Raw genomic sequence first — 21,933 nt, forward strand, 5'->3', positions numbered from 1 at the left:
GTAGAACAGTAATAATGTAGAGATAGATAGACCTAAAAGTCCTGCTCACCTGGGCATGCACATCTCCTCTCTCCGCATTCTGTTTAAGCCATAAAAATAAGTCATCATTTTCTCTAGTCTGTTCTTTTAGTATGTCTTCATCCATTAATCTTATGGTTTCTACAAATGCCTTCAAGAAAAGATGTAGGAAATTATTAGCCAAGACATGCACGTACACTCAGTGAGTACAATGTCTTCCTAAATTTACAGCTGGACGAACACCTCCAGGTCTGGGCTAGGATTTGGCCAACTTTGGAAGTCGCCAAAAGAACTGGTGTGAATGAAAACATGCCGGCTGAAAGAAAAGCAGATAAGCCAATTATAATTCACAACCAAAAACATAAAATACTAGCAAAGTTACCAGGAGAATAGCGGAGGACTTCCTAATGTCAGTGAATTAATACTAGCCTTCACCATCATATGATGAGTCCATCTAGAACAGTGTTCTTGTAAAAACCTTGGGGCGACTGCTTCCCTTTTCATTTCACTGATTGCAATTAGTGCTACTAAGGGATTGTTCACACGACCTTGCCGTGTTTTGCGGTCCGCAAATTGTGGATCCGCAAAACATGGATGTCGCCCGTGTGCCTTCCGTGGAACGGGCGGCCCTTTATAGAAATGCCCATTCTTGTCCGTAAAACGGACAAGAATAGGACATGACTCATGATTTTTGCTGGGCCACGGAACGGAGCAACGGATGCGGACAGCACACAAAGTGCTCTCCACATCTTTTGTGGCCCCATTGAAGTGAATGGGTCCGCACCTGAGCCACAAAAAATGCGGAACCAAACCATGGTCGTGTGAATGAGCCCATTACCAGCATTTACTGTGAGCTGTAAAATGATGAAAATTAGCACCAAATTAATCTAGTCAAGTACCACCAGCCTCAAAAATATCATGGACACATCTATTTTTTTTTCATGGACACAATAAAAAATTCCCAATCTGGGCTACCGCCCGCTGACCAATAACCCCCCCCCATCCCATAATGTGTGTATAAATTTGTACATGTGTGGAATATATACACACAGTATATGAGTGTAGTGTGTATATATTTGTGTAAGGCCTCATGCACACAACAGTATTTTTTTACGGTCCGCAAAAACGGGGTCCGTAGGTCCGTGATCCGTGACCGTTTTTTCGTCCGTGAGTCTTCCTTGATTTTTGGAGGATCCACGGACATGAAAAAAAAGTCGTTTTGGTGTCCGCCTGGCCGTGCGGAGCCAAACGGATCTGTCCTGAATTACAATGCAAGTCAATGGGGACGGATCCGTTTGAAGTTGACACAATATGGTGCCATTTCAAACAGATCCGTCCCCATTGACTTTCAATGTAAAGTCTGGAGTCCCTTTTATACCATCGGATCTGAGTTTTCTCCAATCCGATGGTATATTTTAACTTGATGCGCCCCCATCACCATGGGAACGCCTCTATGTTAGAATATACTGTCGGATATGAGTTAGATCGTGAAAACTCATTTCCGACAGTATATTCTAACACATGGTGATGGGGACGCTTCTAGTTAGAATATACTACAAACTGTGTACATGACTGCCCCCTGCTGCCTGGCAGCACCCGATCTCTTACAGGGGGCCGTGATCAGCCCAATTAACCCCTCAGGTGCACACTGTGCCACCAACAAATTATTACAATAGAGGGAGGGAGGGGGGGGGCCGCACTGGCCACCAATGATATTTAAACTGGGGAGGGGGGGGTCTGCCCCCTGCTGCCTGGCAGCCCTGATCTCTTACAGGGGGATATGATAGTACAATTAACCCCTTCAGGTGCCGCACCTGAAGGGGTTAATTGTGCTGATCACGGCCCCCTGTAAGAGATCGGGTGCTGCCAGGCAGCAGGGGGCAGTCTTGTACACAGTTTGTAGTGTATTCTAACTAGAAGCGTCCCCATCACCATGGGAACGCCTCTGTGTTAGAATATACTGTCGGGTATGAGTTTTCACGAAGTGAAAACTCAGCTCTGAAAAACTTTTATGCAGACGGATCTTCGGATCCGTCTGCATGAAAGTAACCTACGGCCACGGATCACGGACACGGATGCCAATCTTGTGTGCATCCGTGTTCTTTCACGGACCCATTGACTTGAATGGGTCCGTGAACCGTTGTCCGTCAAAAAAATAGCACAGGTCATATTTTTTGGACGGACAGGATACACGGATCACGGTCTCGGCTGCAAAACGGTGCATTTTCCGATTTTTCCAAAATGGAAAATGGCACAACGGCCACGGATGCACACAACGGTCGTGTGCATGAGGCCTAATGCATATAAATATATGTGTTTATGTGTGTAATACACACTGTATATGTGTGTAATGTATAAGCAGTATATAACGTGTAATATATATATATATACACACACACACACCAAAAGTTAGGGATATTTGGCTTTAGGGTGAAATTTATGGAAAACATGAAAAGATCACGCTACAGTGATATTATATCATGAAAGTAGGGCATTTAAGTAGAAACATGCAATTGTGATTTCTAGTGATGAGCGAAGCAAGCTTCGGATCCTAGATCTGAAGTCGTTTCGCTCAAAACTTCGGATTAATGCTGTACAGAGATCCGTCTCCATACAGCATTAAAATGTATGGCCTCTAATGAGGCAAAGTCAGTTAATCGCGAAGCCTCGCAAGACTACGTTGAATAATTTCGGTATTTGATTTATAAAGTGAAAAACCACTTAAAAAATTGGATCCGAACTCAGCTTCGGTTCCGAGGTACTAGTCGGAACTGAAGCCGAGTTCTGATCACTTATCTCTAGTGATTTCCTCATCTCAAACAATTTATTGAAACAAAGGCCAACACCAGTGGTGGGTATACCCCCACAAAAACGTCAATGTCTCAAAAACTTGTCATTTGGCCTTGAGCATCAATTATAGCTTGACAACGACATCTCATGCTGTTCAAAAGTCAACCTGTCTGCTGAGGCATGGCATCCCACTCTTTTTGAAGGACGGCCCTCAGGTAAGGACGGCCCTCAGGTAAGGACGGCCCTCAGGTCATTGAGGTTCTGGGGTACAGAGTTATGAGCCTCTAAACGGCGACTAAGCTGATCCCTCAGGTTTTCCATGAGATTTAGGTCTGGAGAAGATGCAGGCCACTTCATTTGAGTGACCCCAGTCTCCAGCAGCCGTTCCCTAATGATGCAACCTTGATGAACTGGTAGAACTGGCGCATTTTCGTCCATAAAAATGAAATTTGGCCTGTGTTGTTCATCTAGAGGCACAATGACTGGATTAATGATATTATTCAAGTAGTATGGGCTTGTCACAAAGTGTAGGGCAGTTCTGTAGTGACTAGACACACCAGTCCACACTGTAACACTGTAACACCACCACCAAAGGCCCTTCTGGTGACAACACTGGCTGTAGCATAGCACTAGTTGGTGGCCATCATTTATGCGCAGGATGAATTGACTTTCATCAGTGAACAGCACTGAGGCCCACTGGTCCCTCGTCCAGCGTAAATGCTCCTTGGCCCATGCAAGATGATGAAGCCTGTGCCTGGTGGTGTAGTCAGGTACCCTTACAGGTCATCTAGCACGCAGACCACGCTGATGTAAACGGTTTCGAATGGTCTGACTTTACACTTGGGTGCCTCCCTTAAATGTGCCTGGAGTTGTGTGGCATTCATCACCTGGTTCCACAGGGCATTGTTCACAATGAAGAGGTCATCACTGTGGGATGTGGCCAAAGAACGTCCACTTCTATGCCTTTCTGTGACTCTTCCTTTATCTCTGTAACTCTGTTTAAACCTGCTGATGACACTCTGTAACACTCTGAGCTTAGTGGCCACTTCCGTCTGAGAACATATTGCTTGATGCCTCGCAATGGCGAGGTACTGTTGATCAATTATTAGGTGTCGTCTTGGTCTCATGATGTCAAAATGTTAACAGCATGATGAGGAGGACTGTTCAAATACCAATTCTAACTGAACCAGGAAATTTATTGGGCGATTCAAGGATCAAACACCTGTTGTGAATTTTGCCATGAAGCTCTTTGTTAGAGAACAGCAAGTTGTGCAAAAAGTAAGGAACAGTTGCACAAGTGCATTCAAAAGTACATGACACTTAGTTTTTGCATTGTATATCCCTATTACATTTGCACCGGTTTCTTTTACTGGAGCAGGGGAGAAATCATGGGTAAAATATGAAGTAAATCTGCAGCAAAATCCACATTGTGCAGCGTCCCGGAGGGGTGCGAGGTTAGGGCAAGTGGTAGTAGCCATATTGGTGTTAGTAGTACTCACAGTTCACAGTTGGTGCTCACTGGGATTGTGCAGTGAAAGGAGGGTGCACCATTTTGTTTTCCTCAGGGCAGTTCCTGATTTCTACCTGGTGTTAGGTGGTTACCTAACCTTGGTACTTAGATTACCTTGATGTTGAGAGGTTTAGAGGTGCAAGGCAACCAAGCGGTGGTGGTAAGGGGGGGTTGCAAAAAACAACAACAAAAAAAACAACAACACTCTTGCACAACTCCTTTATGTGAGAGAAATGACTTACTTGCTCTGCGTTTCTTGCTAATTGATCTTTTGGAGTCTTTTTTGCAACATTCATATAGTACGAGAAGGCCACATCTAGATCCAAACTATGATTGTCTATTCCTTGGAGATGCTTATATCCAAGCTTCAGAAGAGCAAGTCTATCATCTCCTTGTGCACCAACCAGGCTGTAGAGCAGAGCCTAGGAACAGAGGAAGGTCAACAAAGAGGCTTGTAAGATCATCAAGTAATCGTTCTTAGAATAATTACAAACTGATAAAGAGAGCTTTGACGGTACCCACCTCAGCTGCATCAATGGGTACACCAAGGCCAATCTCATACATTACAGCCAGCAGGTAAGACGCTTTATGGTATCCACTGCAGCTGGCATCTAGCAAATTGGGAACAGAATCTTGAAGGTGATAGAAACTATGTGACACATTCTTCAGAGTTTTCTCAAATATGTATTTTCCAAACTGGACACCAGGGTCGCTGAAAAAATCTAAAAAAATAAAATACAATAAAAAAAAAAAAGTATAACATTGCTAATCATCATCTAAGAGAAACAGTACACCGAACATGTATTATTTGCATTTACATAATTTAATTGTTTATTGCTACTATATAGATAATTTTGCATTTTACAGTTGCTTTTCTACTTGCAGTGCCACTTTTTGGCACTAGCCAAAGCAAAGACTTTCATAGACAGCAATGCAACAGCTCATCTTATACACGAGTATGTATCCCAGATGTATCCATGTAATACTGTGATTATTAAAAAACTGAAATAAGTATTGCTATGCTGGGACGTTATTAATGGGGTGTGCACTGTATTAACTCAGGGCTGGTAAAGCCTGGGTTTTCGGGAATTATAACTCAAGTCCTTTTCCTTGCAAATACTGTTCTACTGTAGTATACTATGTTATATGATATATATGAACAGATCTACTGGGGGAAAGAAGGAATTAAATACTGCAAAATGCAGGAATAAGCCTCTATGGAGACATTGGTGACCTTCACAGATCCATGGTAGAGAAGGAAGACTGGCACTCACTGATGTGAGTGCCGTTCTTCCTTCTCTACTTCAATACGGGACGCCTTCCCTAGACATGAGCACCACGTGGAGAACCATAGTGCCGACTGACTATCCACAGAATTACTTCACAGATCCATGGTCTTTACAGCTATTGCATGGTAGTATAGCAAGTATTTTTTGAGGAACAGAGACAAACTAAGGGTCCATTTACCTTGGGAGATACAGAGGGAAACAAACTGTTCCTTCCCGATCATTTAGATGCATCAATCATTCCATCTGTACGGAGATGAATGATCCTTACTACAATCGTGCATCCCCATACAGTTTCATTGTTTGTCAGCAGCACATCCCTGTTTATACTGGGTGTTGCACTACCGAGAAATTAGGATTTTCTTTGCCGTATTAAAATCAGCAGCACATTTTGTATGAACAATTCATTCCCAATAATGGTTTCCATAACCTACCCATGTGAATGGGCCCTAAGTTAGTTAATGAGATACTTACCCCAAGAAATCTCATCATTAGAGCTCAGCAACCAAATCAAATTGCTATATTTATTTTGTTCTTCTCGTGTCCGAGGAACCATCTCAGTAGTTGGTCTCTCTACATATTTTAGCTGCAGATCTTTGTAATAATTCTGTAGTTGACCTGAAAATGAATTTCATTGTAAAAGGTTACAATTTCGAGGAACATTCATGCACATGCTAATTGTCAGCATGGTTTCCCTTACATTTTTAGTTACATGCTTGGCTTTCCTTAATGATTTGGCTTGACCTTTTAAACCTCTGTTTCTGAACCCTGCTAGTGTAATCTCTCTACCTGTTCACTCCACCTGCTAGCAGCTACCTCGTATACACAACCTAGGTTTCCATACTACCAGCAGGGACCACTCATGTTGAACTAGTTTAGATGGATGGATCGCCCTTATTGGGGTGACTATTCAGCTGTAGGCAGAGCCCTACATAGTGATAGGGGTGTTTCAGGTCAAGTTCTCCATAACGTAATTCTTTCTAAACCAGGTGGCTAGTGTCAAGTCTGGCAGTGGATCTGAATTTTGCCAGACAGAGTACCTGATATCCAGTGTGTTCTACTACAATTACTTAATATATTTATGTAGGTTTATGCTTTATGGTTACTGCTTTATGTATTCACATGACTAAGAAGAACCACCTGAACATTACAGCACAAAGTCAACGCAGAAAACTGATGTGCAAGTTCCCGCACAGAGTTGTACAATTACAATGTTGGCACTGCTTGGGCACATAAGCTGTAATCAGGAGGGTGAATGTAGCTGCGAATCATAGCCAATCTTCTAGATCAGAAAAGCCTATGATCTCCAATCCATTGTTTAGCCTCTGACAGACCTTTAAAACCTTGTTAAAGGTTATGTACACCTTGGGGGCAATTTTTTTTTATTACTGCATTGTACTCATTTTGAGGTAAAATCAGTTTTCTATTTGTTTGTTTGTTTTATTAAAAATATTGAGCCCTTTTTCTGTACATAGCTGAGATGCTCTAGAAGCAGCCTGCGGATTTTATCTCTTTTCTGTCAGTTGGGGAGCAGACGGTCTCCTTATCTCTGCTCTATGACATTATAAACACTCTTTACAGCTCAGTTCTTATCTTACTGATAAGAATGTGGCTTAAAGGGGTTCTCTGGAAATTAAGAAAATGAAAATACCTAAATATTACTTTATCATAAATATATTCACAAATATCATTGGTCTGGGAAGCAATCATTAGGAGAAATAAAATGGCCGCCATCCTAATATTACACACAAAACCTGTCCTAATCACAGAGCAGGACACAACCACATCCCCACCACCTCTCTCTACTTCATGTCTCTACTTCATGAACTCCATTCCTACAGAGATTCAGCTGAAGATCATATTAAACAGTATTCAGGACCATAATCCCTGACAAGCAGAGAAGAGGATGAGGCAGATCTTTACCTCAGTGTTCTGAAGTAACTTGTCCTCCTGTGTGATTAGGACAGGTTTTGTGTGCACTAATAGGACGGTGGCCATTTTATTTCTCCTAATGATTGCTCCTCAGAGAAAGCGACCCATTATAAATAATGAAAGGTATTTGGCAATATATTTATAATAAAGTAATATTTACGTATTTTCATTTTCTTAATTCCTGGAGAACCCCTTTAAATAAGTGTTCATGACCGCTTAGTAGTTTAGAGATAAGGTTTGTCAGATAACCGGCACAAAGTGAAAGTGAAAATACCAGTCACACAGTTAGAAAAACTGTTAACCATTTGTGACAAAAGGGCTCAATGTTTTTAATAAGGGCTAATAAAAAAATATGATTTTAGCTAAAAATTTATAAAATTCAATCATAAACAAAAATTGACTCCGAAAGGCCTTTAAAAGTTACCACTGCTTCCACCAAAAAATAACCACATGCAGCCTGTTGGAGTAAATTTTTTTTTAAAAAGCTATGATGGCCTGTATGTGAGCTACAAAGGAAACAAATAATCTTCAAGTGACCCTCCAGTTCAAGAACAGAAAGTCACATTAACTGGGCAGGAACAGAGCACTTACATGGTGTCCTCCCTTTTATCTTTTTAGTAGCAGATCTACTATTTCTCGGGCTAGTCATCTGCCATCCATGATAGCCGCACTGCGTCTAGGGCACACACTGTGCATGGGCAGGACACAACAATTCCTACTTGCATGTACTATCCCTGCTCTCGGATTGGCCAGCAGTGTTCACGTGAGCAGTGTTGGTCAATCCAAGAGCAGCAGGAAGTGTCTAGGGCTACCAAATGCACAGTATACGTGAGGCAGTCTGAGAAGAGGCCATCTTGGATGGCAGAAGAAGAGCCCGGGAATTGACAGATCTGCAGATAAAAAATGAAAAGGTAGGCACCATGTAAGTGTTCTGTTGGTTCCCCAGTTGAATGCCTCATTCACACAACCGTATTTTTGGTCCACATACGATCTGCATTTTTTGCAGATTGGATGTGGACCCATTTACTTCAATGGGTCCGCAAAAAATGCAGACAGCACACCGTGTGCTGTCCACATCTGTATGTCCGTTTCCGCAGTCCAGAAAAAAATATAGAACATGTCCTATTCTTGTCCATTTTGCAGACAAGAAAAGGCATTGTTACAATGGATCTGCAAAGAAAACGGATGCAACACGGACGTCATACGTATTTTTTGCAGATTCGCATTTTACAGACCGCAGTCATGTGAATAAACCCTAATGGGAATTTTATTTCTTGAACTGGGTGGTAGCTTTCAGGTTCTGAATGGGATTATTTGGTCTATACATAATAAACACATAAATGATTATTAATTCTTTGCACTCACACTTAGTCTCCAGGTCGTGCTTCTCGTGTAGCATACTAGTATGTAATCGCACGATCTCTCTGACATGCATACACCTGCTATAATAATCTTCTACCAGATGGTAAATCCTGTCCTCCGGGAGAGGGTTTGATATCTGCAATGACATCATCAGCAATGAGAGACATGAATCCACCACTTCCCTAGATGTCCTCTTCCTGGTGACCATCCCAATTGATCTTCATGAATATAGACATATCTTCCTCTGTCTGCTCATGCTACACATTTTGATGCTTAAAACCAGCATTACGGTACATGCAAAGAGACCTGTCAGCTTTCCTCACGTTTTAGAAAACAATGCTGGAACATCTTTACTTAGAACTCTGGATTGTGCTGTTCTTCTGTTAGGGCTCTTTCACACTTGCGTTCTTCTGTTCCGGCATAGAGTTCCATCGTCGGGGCTCTATGCCGGAAGAATCCTGATCAGTTTTATCCTAATGCATTCTGAATGGAGAGAAATCCGTTCAGGATGCATCAGGATGTCTTCAGTTCAGGACCGTAAAGTTTTTTGGCCGGAGAAAATACTGCAGCATGCTGCGTCTTCAAATGCTTTCAGTTCACTTGCGTTTTTCCGGATCCGGCGTGTAATTCCGGCAAGTGGAGTACACGCCGGATCCGGGCAAGTGTGAAAGAGGCCTAACTTACTCTTGGAAATTATTGGAAACTGGCTGACCTATTACATGTGCGCTTGGCAGCTGAAGGTATCTGTGTTGGTCCCATGTTCATATTTGCCCAAAAATTTGGTTTCAATACATGCAAATGAGCCTCTAGGAGCAATGGGGGCGTTGCTGTTACACCTAGAGGCTCAGCTCTCTCTGCAACTGCTGCGCCTTCACTTTGATCGACAGGGCCAGGAGTGATGATGTTTTTACTGCCTGGTTCTGTCAATCAAAGTGCAGAGGGTGCGGGTTCCTCTAACGTATGGCAGCAAGTTCTTAAAAAGCTGAGGAATGGAAATATAAAATGTGAATGATCTTTCAATTTTTCATTTATAGTTAGGCAAAAACACAGCTTGTAGACGTGCAAATGACATCTACAGTGGGGTAGATTTACTAATCAAAGTGGGCCAGAATTCTGCTGTACATTCTCAGTACCACACTGCTTATGTGTTTTACACAATTTTTGCACATCGTCTGACAAGGGGCGTGGTTTAATCTGAAATGGGTGTGGCTTAACATGTGCCAAAATTTTGCAAAAACAATATTGGAGTAACTAAGCTGACCAATAAGTGGTGTAAGGTTAGACTAAAGTACCTAAATATGTGCCAAATTTATCATCCAGCAGCAGCCACTGTTTTGGCACGTTTTTTCAGATTTTTTCTTTTCTATGTATATGCCAGGGGCATACCGCCAATATAGGCAGACCACGCCGTTGCTATGGGGCCCGCAGCACAGGGGGGCCCGGAGCGCAGGGAAGGCCCCGCCCCCTCCATTTATTTTAGCCAGTACTAGTAGTACACTTCACACACTGTGGAGCAGGCGCAGCGGGCCCGTGGCACTTGACTTTAACTTGTTATTATGGAAGGTATAGCCAGGGTTAACAACCCTGCCTTAGCTCTTGCAGGAGGTTAGGTGTGTACTGGCTTCACCCCTCGCTCTAGTCAGTGACAGGAAAAGTTAGAAAGGCAAAGGAAGCTGTAACTTGTGCTTCTTCTTGTTAGGCCCAGAAGGCTACACCAATCTTTGCATTATCTACAGAAGGAGAGAAGGCAAAAGACAAAAGGAGAGAAGTAGAGAACCTAGAGTCTGCATGGCCAAGCATTGGAGTAAGAAATGTAACCTGCTACTAAAAGCTGTTAAGACTTTACTGCAGTGAGGGACACTTTTAAGACTCTTCACACCTGGACATGACCAGGGAGGGGAGCAATTCTGTTATTAGAAGTATATTGCTAAGAATGCAGTTCTGGATCATAATTGGTAACATCTCACCAGCACTGATGTGATCTCTCTGGCCTTTCTTAAAACCTCCAGCTAGCTTCCCTAGATCTTTTCAGCAGTGCATACATTAGTGTAATCATAATTCAGAGAACACAGTAGAATACGCTTGTAGCACATACAATATATTCACATATACCTCATCCATCTGTAGAGCCTTAAGTCGATAATACTTCACAGGTCCAAAGAATCCATCAATTCCGACCACATACTTGCTTCCTCCAAGGGACATATATCCATCGGTATCATCGTAATAGATGTCCTCATCCAAACTTTAAAAAAATAGGAATAATCTCAGACGTCAATGGAAAATAAATTATTTGTACATTATTTAAAATCTATATAATATTCACAAGATGTATGTCTCTGTTCACACTGGCATACTTATTTTAAGGCTCTATGATGGAGATGCTGATCAATAATAATAATATATGGCTTTCATTAGGTTTCCAATTGTTTTATAGGGTAGAATAGCAGAGAACGTTTCACTATTCTGGTTATCAAGAGCAACAGAAGCCTAGTAGTCAAGTAATAGTGCAATTGTGAGGACCGTTCACGTTGTCAAGGCTTCTATTTAAAGGGGCTGCCCCACAAACAATATTCTATATTTTTTAAAGCTGCACCAGGATCTGAATACTTTTAAGACTGCATGGAATTAAAAATGTTGCACTGAGATATTTAATAAAATCTATCCATATAGAATTATCTGCCTCCTGAGCTATGTTAGAGAGCTGCAGCAGAAATGACACCCCCCGAACTGCGATAGGGAGAGAGCTGAGAAGAAAGGACATACTCCCTGCGCTGTCATAGGGATATAGCTTCAGACGAAAGCTGTAATATGGAGAGAGCTGCAGCAGACAGGAAACACCTCCTCAGCTGTTATAGGGAGAGAGCTGCAGCAGAAAGAACACACCCCTTGAGCTGTGATATGGAGAGAGCTGCAGCAGAAAGGACATGCCACGTGATCTTGTGAGCTTGATATAAATCTAGCATAGCAATTGGATTAATGACTGGGGAGGTCTCTGGATCCATGTCAGGTACAGGGCTGGTTCTAGCTTTGTTATAAACAGACTGTCAGGAACTATATGATGGCTGATTTTCATCTTTTACATTTGTAAGGGCCAGCCCCTGGAATTGTAGGGTTACATAGACTGTGATGATTTATTCCCACCACAAGAGGTCGCTGTGGCTCTGAGTAAGAGGAAGCTGAGGATTTTGTGAGAGACAGGAGGAGGAGGAGCCAGAAGTTCCTGGGTTTCAGAGGCCGGGTGTGTGTCCTGGGGAGCTGTGAGGATGGCTGCCATGTTAGGAGCCACGTAAAGGCTAGTGATGGGACACGGAGCCTGACTGATGGAGTCCTGAGAAGCTGGCTGTGTTTGAGACAGATCAAGATAGATTCTTAACTGAAGTGCTGCAGCTGTAACCCAGAGAGAGAGAGAGAGAGAAGCAAGTGATCGATTCAGGAGCCAGAGGACACAGGCCACCACGCCTCCGGACAAGACAAGCATCCACCTTGTGGGAGAAGACGACATCACAGACCTCTACTCAGATAACTCCAGAACTCAGAGTGTGCACCGCTGCTAATCCGCGGTAGGGCATAGAACAGGGGACTTTAGTGCGCTGTAGAAGCGGACCCTGAGTAGCAGGGGTAGATAGGAGCATAGTAGCTGAGTGTAGCCTGGACTCTGATGTGTTTGCTGTGCATTCATCCTAACTTTTGTTCAAGTATTCTGTGTAAACCTGTTTATACTGTTTATCCGATTTTCTGGCAGTTACATCTTGTTCTTTAATAAAGCTGGTTTTTGTTTCAGTCTCCTTGTCTGCTGTACCGTATTTGAATCCTGCCTTGCGGTTTCTTCCTCCCCTGACGGCTACACATTAATCATGGGATAACCCCTTTAAGGGTCTTTTCATATTGCATCTTTTTGTCTTTTTCTCCATATGCGCAGGAAACGCATCCACTATAGAAACTCGGATGACATTAAGTGGCGTCCATTCCCCATAAGTGCCCATGTTAAAAAACTATGCATTTTTACTGGATGCCTCTGCACTAAAAACTGAAACCCTGCTGGATGCTGCCAAATGGAGGACAAAAGAACATTGATGTAATGATGAAGAAGCAGTGTGAAAAGACCCATAAAGAAGCCATTACGGTTATAACAGATCCATTTTCAAGAAGAACTCTCCAGCCTTCCGGGTGGATTTCAATGACTTTTTATGGGCTCAAAGCATGTTTTTACAACCATTTAATCCACTTTTGCACAAAATTTGAAGTCCTGTCCATTATTAGCCTAGCCATGTAACCCATTTTGGTGTACATTTGCATACATTCAGAGTCCGGGGTACTGTCAGGTCTCCAGTTATTTTTAGAGCAGAAATAGTGCTACAGACACTGGAAATCCTGACAGAATGAAACCTAGTGTCTGTGAAAGGAACTTATCTGATACTGATGACCTATTCTGAAGATAGGCCATGGATATTGAACTAATGGAAAACTCCTTTAATGTCCATAGAAATCAGACCTATGCCACAGTGTGTGTCATCCTGATCAGGCTTTGCCTCATGTCTATCTCATGTTGACTCCTCTTTCTATCCTATATACATACAAAGATGTATCTCCCAGGAAGAGACCCATCTCCCTTGCACCACGTCTTGGAAGTGGCTCCTTATGAGTCAAAATCCAACTTTCCAACAAGCCTTGGGATATTTCAAGGCAATACAGCCAAGGCAAATATCCATCCATATACAGCTTCTTCAGGGTGCTTGCCCCTCATCAGTACGGAGCAGGGTTCAGGCTGGCTCATTGCGATGCCTTAAATGTGTCTTAGGCAGAGTCCTGAATCTCCTTAAAGAGACCAGACCTGTATGGAGACTGGCTGGAAGTACTCCATGGTACAAAGACTTTTTGGCGATGCTCCATGGGACTTTCCATGTTGGAAGGTTGGATTTTGACTCATAGGGAGCCACTTCCAAGAGGTGGCACTGGTCAGGATCTCTCTTTGCATATTGCCAGTAAGTAGAGTTGAGCGAACACCTGGATGTTCGGGTTCGAGAAGTTCGGCCGAACTTCCCGGAAATCTTCGGGTTCGGGATCCGAACCCGATCCGAACTTCGTCCCGAACCCGAACCCCATTGAAGTCAATGGGGACCTGAACTTTTCGGTACTAAAAAGGCTGTAAAACAGCCCAGGAAAGGGCTAGAGGGCTGCAAAAGGCAGCAACATGTAGGTAAATCCCCTGCAAACAAATGTGGATAGGGAAATGAATTAAAATAAAAATTAAATAAATAAAAATTAACCAAAATCAATTGAAAAGAGGTCCCATAGCAGAGAATCTGGCTTCACGTCACCCACCACTGGAACAGTCCATTCTCAGATATTTAGGCCCCGGCACCGAGGCAGAGGAGAGAGGTCCCGTAACAGAGAATCTGTCTTCATGTCAGCAGAGAATCAGTCTGCATGTCATAGCAGAGAATCAGGCTTCACGTCACCCACCACTGTAACAGTCCATTTTCATAAATTTAGGCCAAGCACCCAGGCAGAGGAGAGAGGTCCCGTAACAAACAATCTGGCTTCATGTCAGCAGAGAATCAGTCTTCATATCATAGCAGAGAATCAGGCTTCACGTCAGCCACCAATGCAACAGTCCATTGTCAGATATTTAGGCCCAGCACCCAGGCATAGGAGAGAGGTCCCGTAACAGACAATCTGGCTTCATGTCAGCAGAGAATCAGTCTGCATGTCATAGCAGAGAATCAGGCTTCACGTCAGCCACCAATGCAACAGTCCATTGTCATAAATTTAGGCCAAGCACCCAGGCAGAGGAGAGAGGTCCCTTAACAGACAATCTGGCTTCATGTCAGCAGAGAATCAGTCTTCATATCATAGCAGAGAATCAGGCTTCACGTCAGCCACCAATGCAACAGTCCATTGTCAGATATTTAGGCCCAGCACCCAGGCAGAGGAGAGAGGTCCCGTAACAGACAATCAGGCTTCACGTCAGCCACCAGTGCAATAGTCCATTGGCATATATTTAGGCCCAGCACCCAGGCAGAGGAGAGAGGTCCCTTAACAGAGAATCTGGCTTCATGTCAGCAGAGAATCAGTCTGCATGTCATAGCAGAGAATCAGGCTTCACGTCACCCACCACTGTAAGAGTCCATTTTCATAAATTTAGGCCCAGCACCCAGGCAGAGGAGAGAGGTCCCGTAACAGACAATCTGGCTTCATGTCAGCAGAGAATCAGTCTTCATGTCATAGCAGAGAATCAGGCTTCACGTCAGCCACCACTGCAACAGTCCATTGTCATAAATTTAGGCCCAGCACCCAGGCAGAGGAGAGAGGTCCCGTAACAGACAATCTGGCTTCATGTCAGCAGAGAATCAGTCTGCATGTCATAGCAGAGAATCAGGCTTCACGTCAGCCACCACTGCAAAAGTCCATTGTCATAAATTTAGGCCAAGCACCCAGGCAGAGGAGAGAGGTCCCGTAACAGACAATCTGGCTTCATGTCAGCAGAGAATCAGTCTGCATGTCATAGCAGAGAATCAGGCTTCACGTCACCCACCACTGTAAGAGTCCATTTTCATAAATTTAGGCCCAGCACCCAGGCAGAGGAGAGAGGTCCCGTAACAGACAATCTGGCTTCATGTCAGCAGAGAATCAGTCTGCATGTCATAGCAGAGAATCAGGCTTCACGTCAGCCACCACTGCAAAAGTCCATTGTCATAAATTTAGGCCAAGCACCCAGGCAGAGGAGAGAGGTCCCGTAACAGACAATCTGGCTTCATGTCAGCAGAGAATCAGTCTTCATATCATAGCAGAGAATCAGGCTTCACGTCACCCAACATTGGAACAGTCCAGTGGCATATATTTAGGCCCCGGCACCCAGACAGAGGAGAGGTTCATTCAAATTTGGGTAGCCTCGCAATATAATGGTAAAATGAAAATAAAAATAGGATTGAATGAGGAAGTGCCCTGGAGTACAATAATATATGGTTAAGGGGAGGTAGTTAATGTCTAATCTGGACAAGGGACGGACAGGTCCTGTGGGATCCATGCCTGGTTCATTTTTATGAACGTCAGCTTGTCCACATTGGCTGTAGACAGGCGGCTGCGTTTGTCTGTAATGACACCCCCTGCCGTGCTGAATACACGTTCAGACAAAACGCTGGCCGCCGGGCAGGCCAGCACCTCCAAGGCATAAAAGGCTAGCTCTGGCCACGTGGACAATTTAGAGACCCAGTAGTTGAATGGGGCCGAACCATCAGTCAGTACGTGGAGGGGTGTGCACATGTACTGTTCCACCATGTTAGTGAAATGTTGCCTCCTGCTAACACGTTGCGTATCAGGTGGTGGTGCAGTTAGCTGTGGCGTTTTGACAAAACTTTTCCACATCTCTGCCATGCTAACCCTGCCCTCAGAGGAGCTGGCCGTGACACAGCTGCCTTGGCGACCTCTTGCTCCTCCTCTGCCTTGGCCTTGGGCTTCCACTTGTTCCCCTGTGACATTTGGGAATTCTCTCAGTAGCGCGTCTACCAACGTGCGCTTGTACTCGCGCATCTTCCTATCACGCTCCAGTGCAGGAAGTAAGGTGGGCACATTGTCTTTGTAGCGTGGATCCAGCAGGGTGGCAACCCAGTAGTCCGCACACGTTAAAATGTGGGCAACTCTGCTGTCGTTGCGCAGGCACTGCAGCATGTAGTCGCTCATGTGTGCCAGGCTGCCCAGGGGTAAGGACAAGCTGTCCTCTGTGGGAGGCGTATCGTCATCGTCCTGCCTTTCCCCCCAGCCACGCACCAGTGATGGACCCGAGCTGCATTGGGTGCCACCCCGCTGTGACCATGCTTCATCTTCATCCTCCTCCACCTCCTCCTCATCCTCGTCCTCCTCGTCCTCCAGTAGTGGGCCCTGGCTGGCCACATTTGTACCTGGCCTCTGCTGTTGCCCAAAACCTCCCTCTGAGTCACTTCGAAGAGACTGGCCTGAAAGTGCTAAAAATGACCCCTCTTCCTCCTCCTCCTCCTCCTCCTGGGCCACCTCCTCTTCCATCATCGCCCTAAGTGTTTTCTCAAGGAGACATAGAAGTGGTATTGTAACGCTGATAACGGCGTCATCGCCACTGGCCATGTTGGTGGAGTACTCGAAACAGCGCAACAGGGCACACAGGTCTCGCATGGAGGCTCAGTCATTGGTGGTGAAGTGGTGCTGTTCTGTAGTGCGACTGACCCGTGCGTGCTGCAGCTGAAACTCCACTATGGCCTGCTGCTGCTCGCACAGTCTGTCCAGCATGTGCAAGGTGGAGTTCCACCTGGTGGGCACGTCGCATATGAGGCGGTGAGCGGGAAGGCCGAAGTTACGCTGTAGCGCAGACAGGCGAGCAGCGGCAGGATGTGAACGCCGGAAGCGCGAACAGACGGCCCGCACTTTATGCAGCAGCTCTGACATGTCGGGGTAGTTGTGAATGAACTTCTGCACCACCAAATTCAGCACATGCGCCAAGCAAGGGATGTGCGTCAAACTGGCTAGTCCCAGAGCTGCAACGAGATTTCGCCCATTATCACACACCACCAGGCCGGGCTTGAGGCTCACCGGCAGCAACCACTCGTCGGTCTGTTGTTCTATACCCCGCCACAACTCCTGTGCGGTGTGGGGCCTGTCCCCCAAACATATGAGTTTCAGAATGGCCTGCTGACGTTTACCCCGGGCTGTGCTGAAGTTGGTGGTGAAGGTGTGTGGCTGACTGGATGAGCAGGTGGAAGAAGAGGAGGAGGAAGTCGAGTAGGAGGAGGTGGCAACAGGAGGCAAAGAATGTTGCCCTGTGATCCTTGGCGGCGGAAGGACGTGCGCCAAACAGCTCTCCGCCTGGGGCCCAGCTGCCACTACATTTACCCAGTGTGCAGTTAGGGAGATATAGCGTCCCTGGCCGTGCTTACTGGTCCACGTATCTGTGGTTAGGTGGACCTTGCCACAGATGGCGTTGCGCAGTGCACACTTGATTTTATCGGATACTTGGTTGTGCAGGGAAGGCACGGCTCTCTTGGAGAAGTAGTGCCGGCTGGGAACAACATACTGTGGGGCAGCAAGCGACATGAGCTGTTTGAAGCTGTCTGTGTCCACCAGCCTAAATGACAGCATTTCATAGGCCAGTAGTTTAGAAATGCTGGCATTCAGGGCCAGGGATCGAGGGTGGCTAGGTGGGAATTTACGCTTTCTCTCAAATGTTTGTGAGATGGAGAGCTGAACGCTGCCGTGTGACATGGTTGAGATGCTTGGTGACGGAGGTGGTGGTGGTGTTGGTGGTACATCCCCTGTTTGCTGGGCGGCAGGTGCCAACGTTCCTCCAGAGGCGGAGGAAGAGGCCAAGGCGGCAGCAGCAGAAGAGGCCGAGGCGGCAGCAGCAGAAGAGGTAGCAGGGGGAGCCTGAGTGAATTCCTTGGTTTTAAGGTGTTTACTCCACTGCAGTTCATGCTTTGCATGCAGGTGCCTGGTCATGCAGGTTGTGCTAAGGTTCAGAACGTTAATGCCTCGCTTCAGGCTCTGATGGCACAGCGTGCAAACCACTCGGGTCTTGTCGTCAGCACATTGTTTGAAGAAGTGCCATGCCAGGGAACTCCTTGAAGCTGCCTTTGGGGTGCTCGGTCCCAGATGGCGGCGGTCAGTAGCAGGCGGAGTCTCTTGGCGGCGGGTGTTCTGCTTTTGCCCACTGCTCCCTCTTTTGCTACGCTGTTGGCTCGGTCTCACCACTGCCTCTTCCTCCGAACTGTGAAAGTCAGTGGCACGACCTTCATTCCATGTGGGGTCTAGGACCTCATCGTCCCCTGCATCGTCTTCCACCCAGTCTTGATCCCTGACCTCCTGTTCAGTCTGCACACTGCAGAAAGACGCAGCAGTTGGCACCTGTGTTTCGTCATCATCAGAGACATGCTGAGGTGGTATTCCCATGTCCTCATCATCAGGAAACATAAGTGGTTGTGTGTCAGTGCATTCTATGTCTTTCACCGCTGGGGAAGGGCTAGGTGGATGCCCTTGGGAAACCCTGTCAGCGGAGTCTTCAAACAGCATAAGAGACTGCTGCTTAACTTGAGGCTCAGACAGTTTCCCTGGTATGCACGGGGGTGATGTGACAGACTGATGGGGTTGGTTTTCAGGCGCCATCTGTGCGCTTTCTGCAGAAGACTGGGTGGGAGATAATGTGAACGTGCTGGATCCACTGTCGGCCACCCAATTGACTAATGCCTGTACCTGCTCAGGCCTTACCATCCTTAGAACGGCATTGGGCCCCACCATATATCGCTGTAAATTCTGGCGGCTACTGGGACCTGAGGTAGTTGGTACACTAGGACGTGTGGATGTGGCAGAACGGCCACGTCCTCTCCCAGCACCAGAGGGTCCACTAACACCAACACGACCATGTCCGCGTCCCTTACTAGATGTTTTCCTCATTGTTATCGTTCACCACAACAACAAAAATATTATTTGGCCCAATGTATTGTATTCAAATTCAGCTGAATATAAATTTGAGGCCTAGTATTTAGGCGCTGGGTGACCGGTATGGATTTACTGACAGAATTAGACTTGGAAATGCACAGTAGCGTGTGTGTGAAGTTATTCTGAATGACCCTATGTGCACCTTGAATATTATATACCCTTTTAGGGATAGATTTCAAATAGCTCTGATATAGCAGAAACCACTAAATTATGAAATTGCTAAATTGGGAATTGTATTTCAACCCAGAACAAAAAATGTGCTTTGACGGACACTAAATAACTTGCCCAGCCAGAACAGTACAGCTGTAACGACAGATTTAGCGGGATATAAATTTGAGGCCTAGTATTTAGGCGCTGGGTGACCGGTATGGATTTACTGACAGAATTAGACTGGGATATGGCCAAAAAATAACCACACTATTGCTGGTTAAATGCACTTGGTGTGACAGCTTGACCAACCACACTACTGAGGGTTAAATGCACTTGGTGACGGGCGCAGCTTGCCCCTGATGTAGTATATGGCCAAAAAATGAACAGATTATTGCTGGTTAAATGCACTTGGTGTGACAGCTTCACCCTGATGTAGGCTTTAGCCAAAAAACAACCACACCATTGAGGGTTAAATGCACTTGGTGACAGGCGCAGCTTGCCCCTGATGTAGTATATGGCCAAAAAATAAACAGACTATTGCTGGTTAAATGCACTTGGTGTGACAGCTTCACCCTGATGTAGGCTTTAGCCGAAAAACAACCACACCATTGAGGGTTAAATGCACTTGGTCGCAGCTTGTGCTGGCGCACCACAAGACACAAAATGGCCGCCGATCACCCCAGAAAAAAGTGACTGACAAACGGTCTGGGCAGCCTAAAAACAGTGAGCAATTGAGTATCAGCAGCTCAATGACCCACAGCTGCAGATCGATCAATTAATCAAGTCCTTTGGAGGAGTTAATCTGCCTAATCTCGCCCTACTGTCGCAGCCGCAACCTCTCCCTACGCTAATCAGAGCAGAGTGACGGGCGGCGCTATGTGACTCCAGCTTAAATAGAGGCTGGGTCACATGGTGCTCTGGCCAATCACAGCCATGCCAATAGTAGGCATGGCTGTGACGGCCTCTTGGGGCAAGTAGTATGACGCTTGTTGATTGGCTGCTTTGCAGCCTTTCAAAAAGCGCCAAGAAAGCGTCACAAAAGCGCCAAGAAAGCGACGAACACCGAACCCGAACCCGGACTTTTACGAAAATGTCCGGGTTCGGGTCTGTGTCACGGACACCCCAAAATTCGGTACGAACCCGAACTATACAGTTCGAGTTCGCTCATCCCTACCAGTAAGTCTTCATACCATGGAGTACTTCTAGTAAGTCTTCACACAGGACCGGTGTCTTCAAAGAGATTCAGCTCCCTGCCTAAGCCGTATCCCATTGTACAGAAAGATTTGATGACGATTGCAGTTAACCCAAAGAGTATCAAAGGAAAATCATGCCACATCTTCCAATAGAAAGAAGGGAAAATTGCAGCTAATATTATGCAAACCCCACACAAGTATTATTCTGATAATTGAGCTAGAGCTGTGCCAGGGCATAATGTCAGTGAATAATGTCACATAACGACACCCTGCTCTGCACAATGTAAATACCAGTCATGTTTGTCCTGCTAAGTACTGGATGAAGATCTAAGTAACCAGAACCAAACCTCAGAATAGGTCAGAAAATATCTGATTGGCCGGGGACCAACACCCAGCACCCCTATCAATCAGCTCTGCCAGCCCCTAACTTTCCTTCTTGACTGAAGAAGGCATGGACTAGCTGAGCTACAAGGCATTGTGCCTGGTGTAACAGTGAATGTCCTGGTGGCAGACTTTTACATGGCATTTGCATCAAGGTCGTGTGAGCACATAATGGCTCTGCTGGACCCTGATGTTATACAATATATATATATTTATACACACATTTATGGTTCACAGTTTTGTTCTTCAGTCTCCTGCTTGTATAATTTGTGAGAGCTTTTTAAAATATATGAATGTAAGGAATGAAATACTGTAGTTATTTGCCATTAAATAGGACAAAGGTTCAAAGGAAGGCGGGTAAACGCTCTAGTAATTAAGTGCTTAAAAACTTTGAATAATTTGAAAAAAAATGCATGCGTTTAGAAGCAGACTGCAGAGCATAAAATAAGACGATGTTAGAGGTTACATTTTGCCTAGAGGCACAGTTCACTGCTATAATACAGGTTTTGTATATGATTTATTTAGTCAGGGAAGGATATATTCACACTGGTAAATTCTGACACTGATTCGGCTGCTGAATCCACATTCAGAAACTCCACCATGTTCACACCTTGCACAAACAGTAGAGTTTTTATCAGTAGCTGATTTGAAAGACGCTTGAGAAGTTACGTTACTAGAAGCAGATTTGATTGTGGATTCCATATAGAAGTCAATGGGGATGTAGTAAAACATCAACCAAAAGTTCTTCTAAAACTCTTGTAAAAACTCCTCTACAACTGCCACCAACTTTCAAATCTGCCACCAAAAATGACCTGTTTTCAGCTAATGATCTACTATAGATTTTTTTCTC

At 45.2% G+C, this 21,933-nt stretch overlaps 1 protein-coding gene across 1 annotated transcript in view; it reads right to left on the bottom strand.

Annotated features, from left to right (window-relative positions):
- LOC122930765 (protein sel-1 homolog 3-like) overlaps positions 1-21,933 on the bottom strand; it is an 82,204-nt gene that overhangs the window by 19,474 nt on the left and 40,797 nt on the right. The window contains exons 7-12 of the mRNA XM_044284384.1: positions 11,011-11,143; positions 8,902-9,034; positions 6,079-6,222; positions 4,841-5,040; positions 4,561-4,740; positions 50-169 (exon numbers count right to left, since the gene is read on the bottom strand). Coding sequence (XP_044140319.1) covers positions 50-169; positions 4,561-4,740; positions 4,841-5,040; positions 6,079-6,222; positions 8,902-9,034; positions 11,011-11,143 — 910 coding nt within the window. The remainder of the gene's footprint in view (positions 1-49; positions 170-4,560; positions 4,741-4,840; positions 5,041-6,078; positions 6,223-8,901; positions 9,035-11,010; positions 11,144-21,933) is intronic.

The sequence above is a fragment of the Bufo gargarizans genome, chromosome 1 (genome assembly GCF_014858855.1).
Source record: "Bufo gargarizans isolate SCDJY-AF-19 chromosome 1, ASM1485885v1, whole genome shotgun sequence".
Lineage (NCBI taxonomy): Eukaryota > Metazoa > Chordata > Amphibia > Anura > Bufonidae > Bufo > Bufo gargarizans.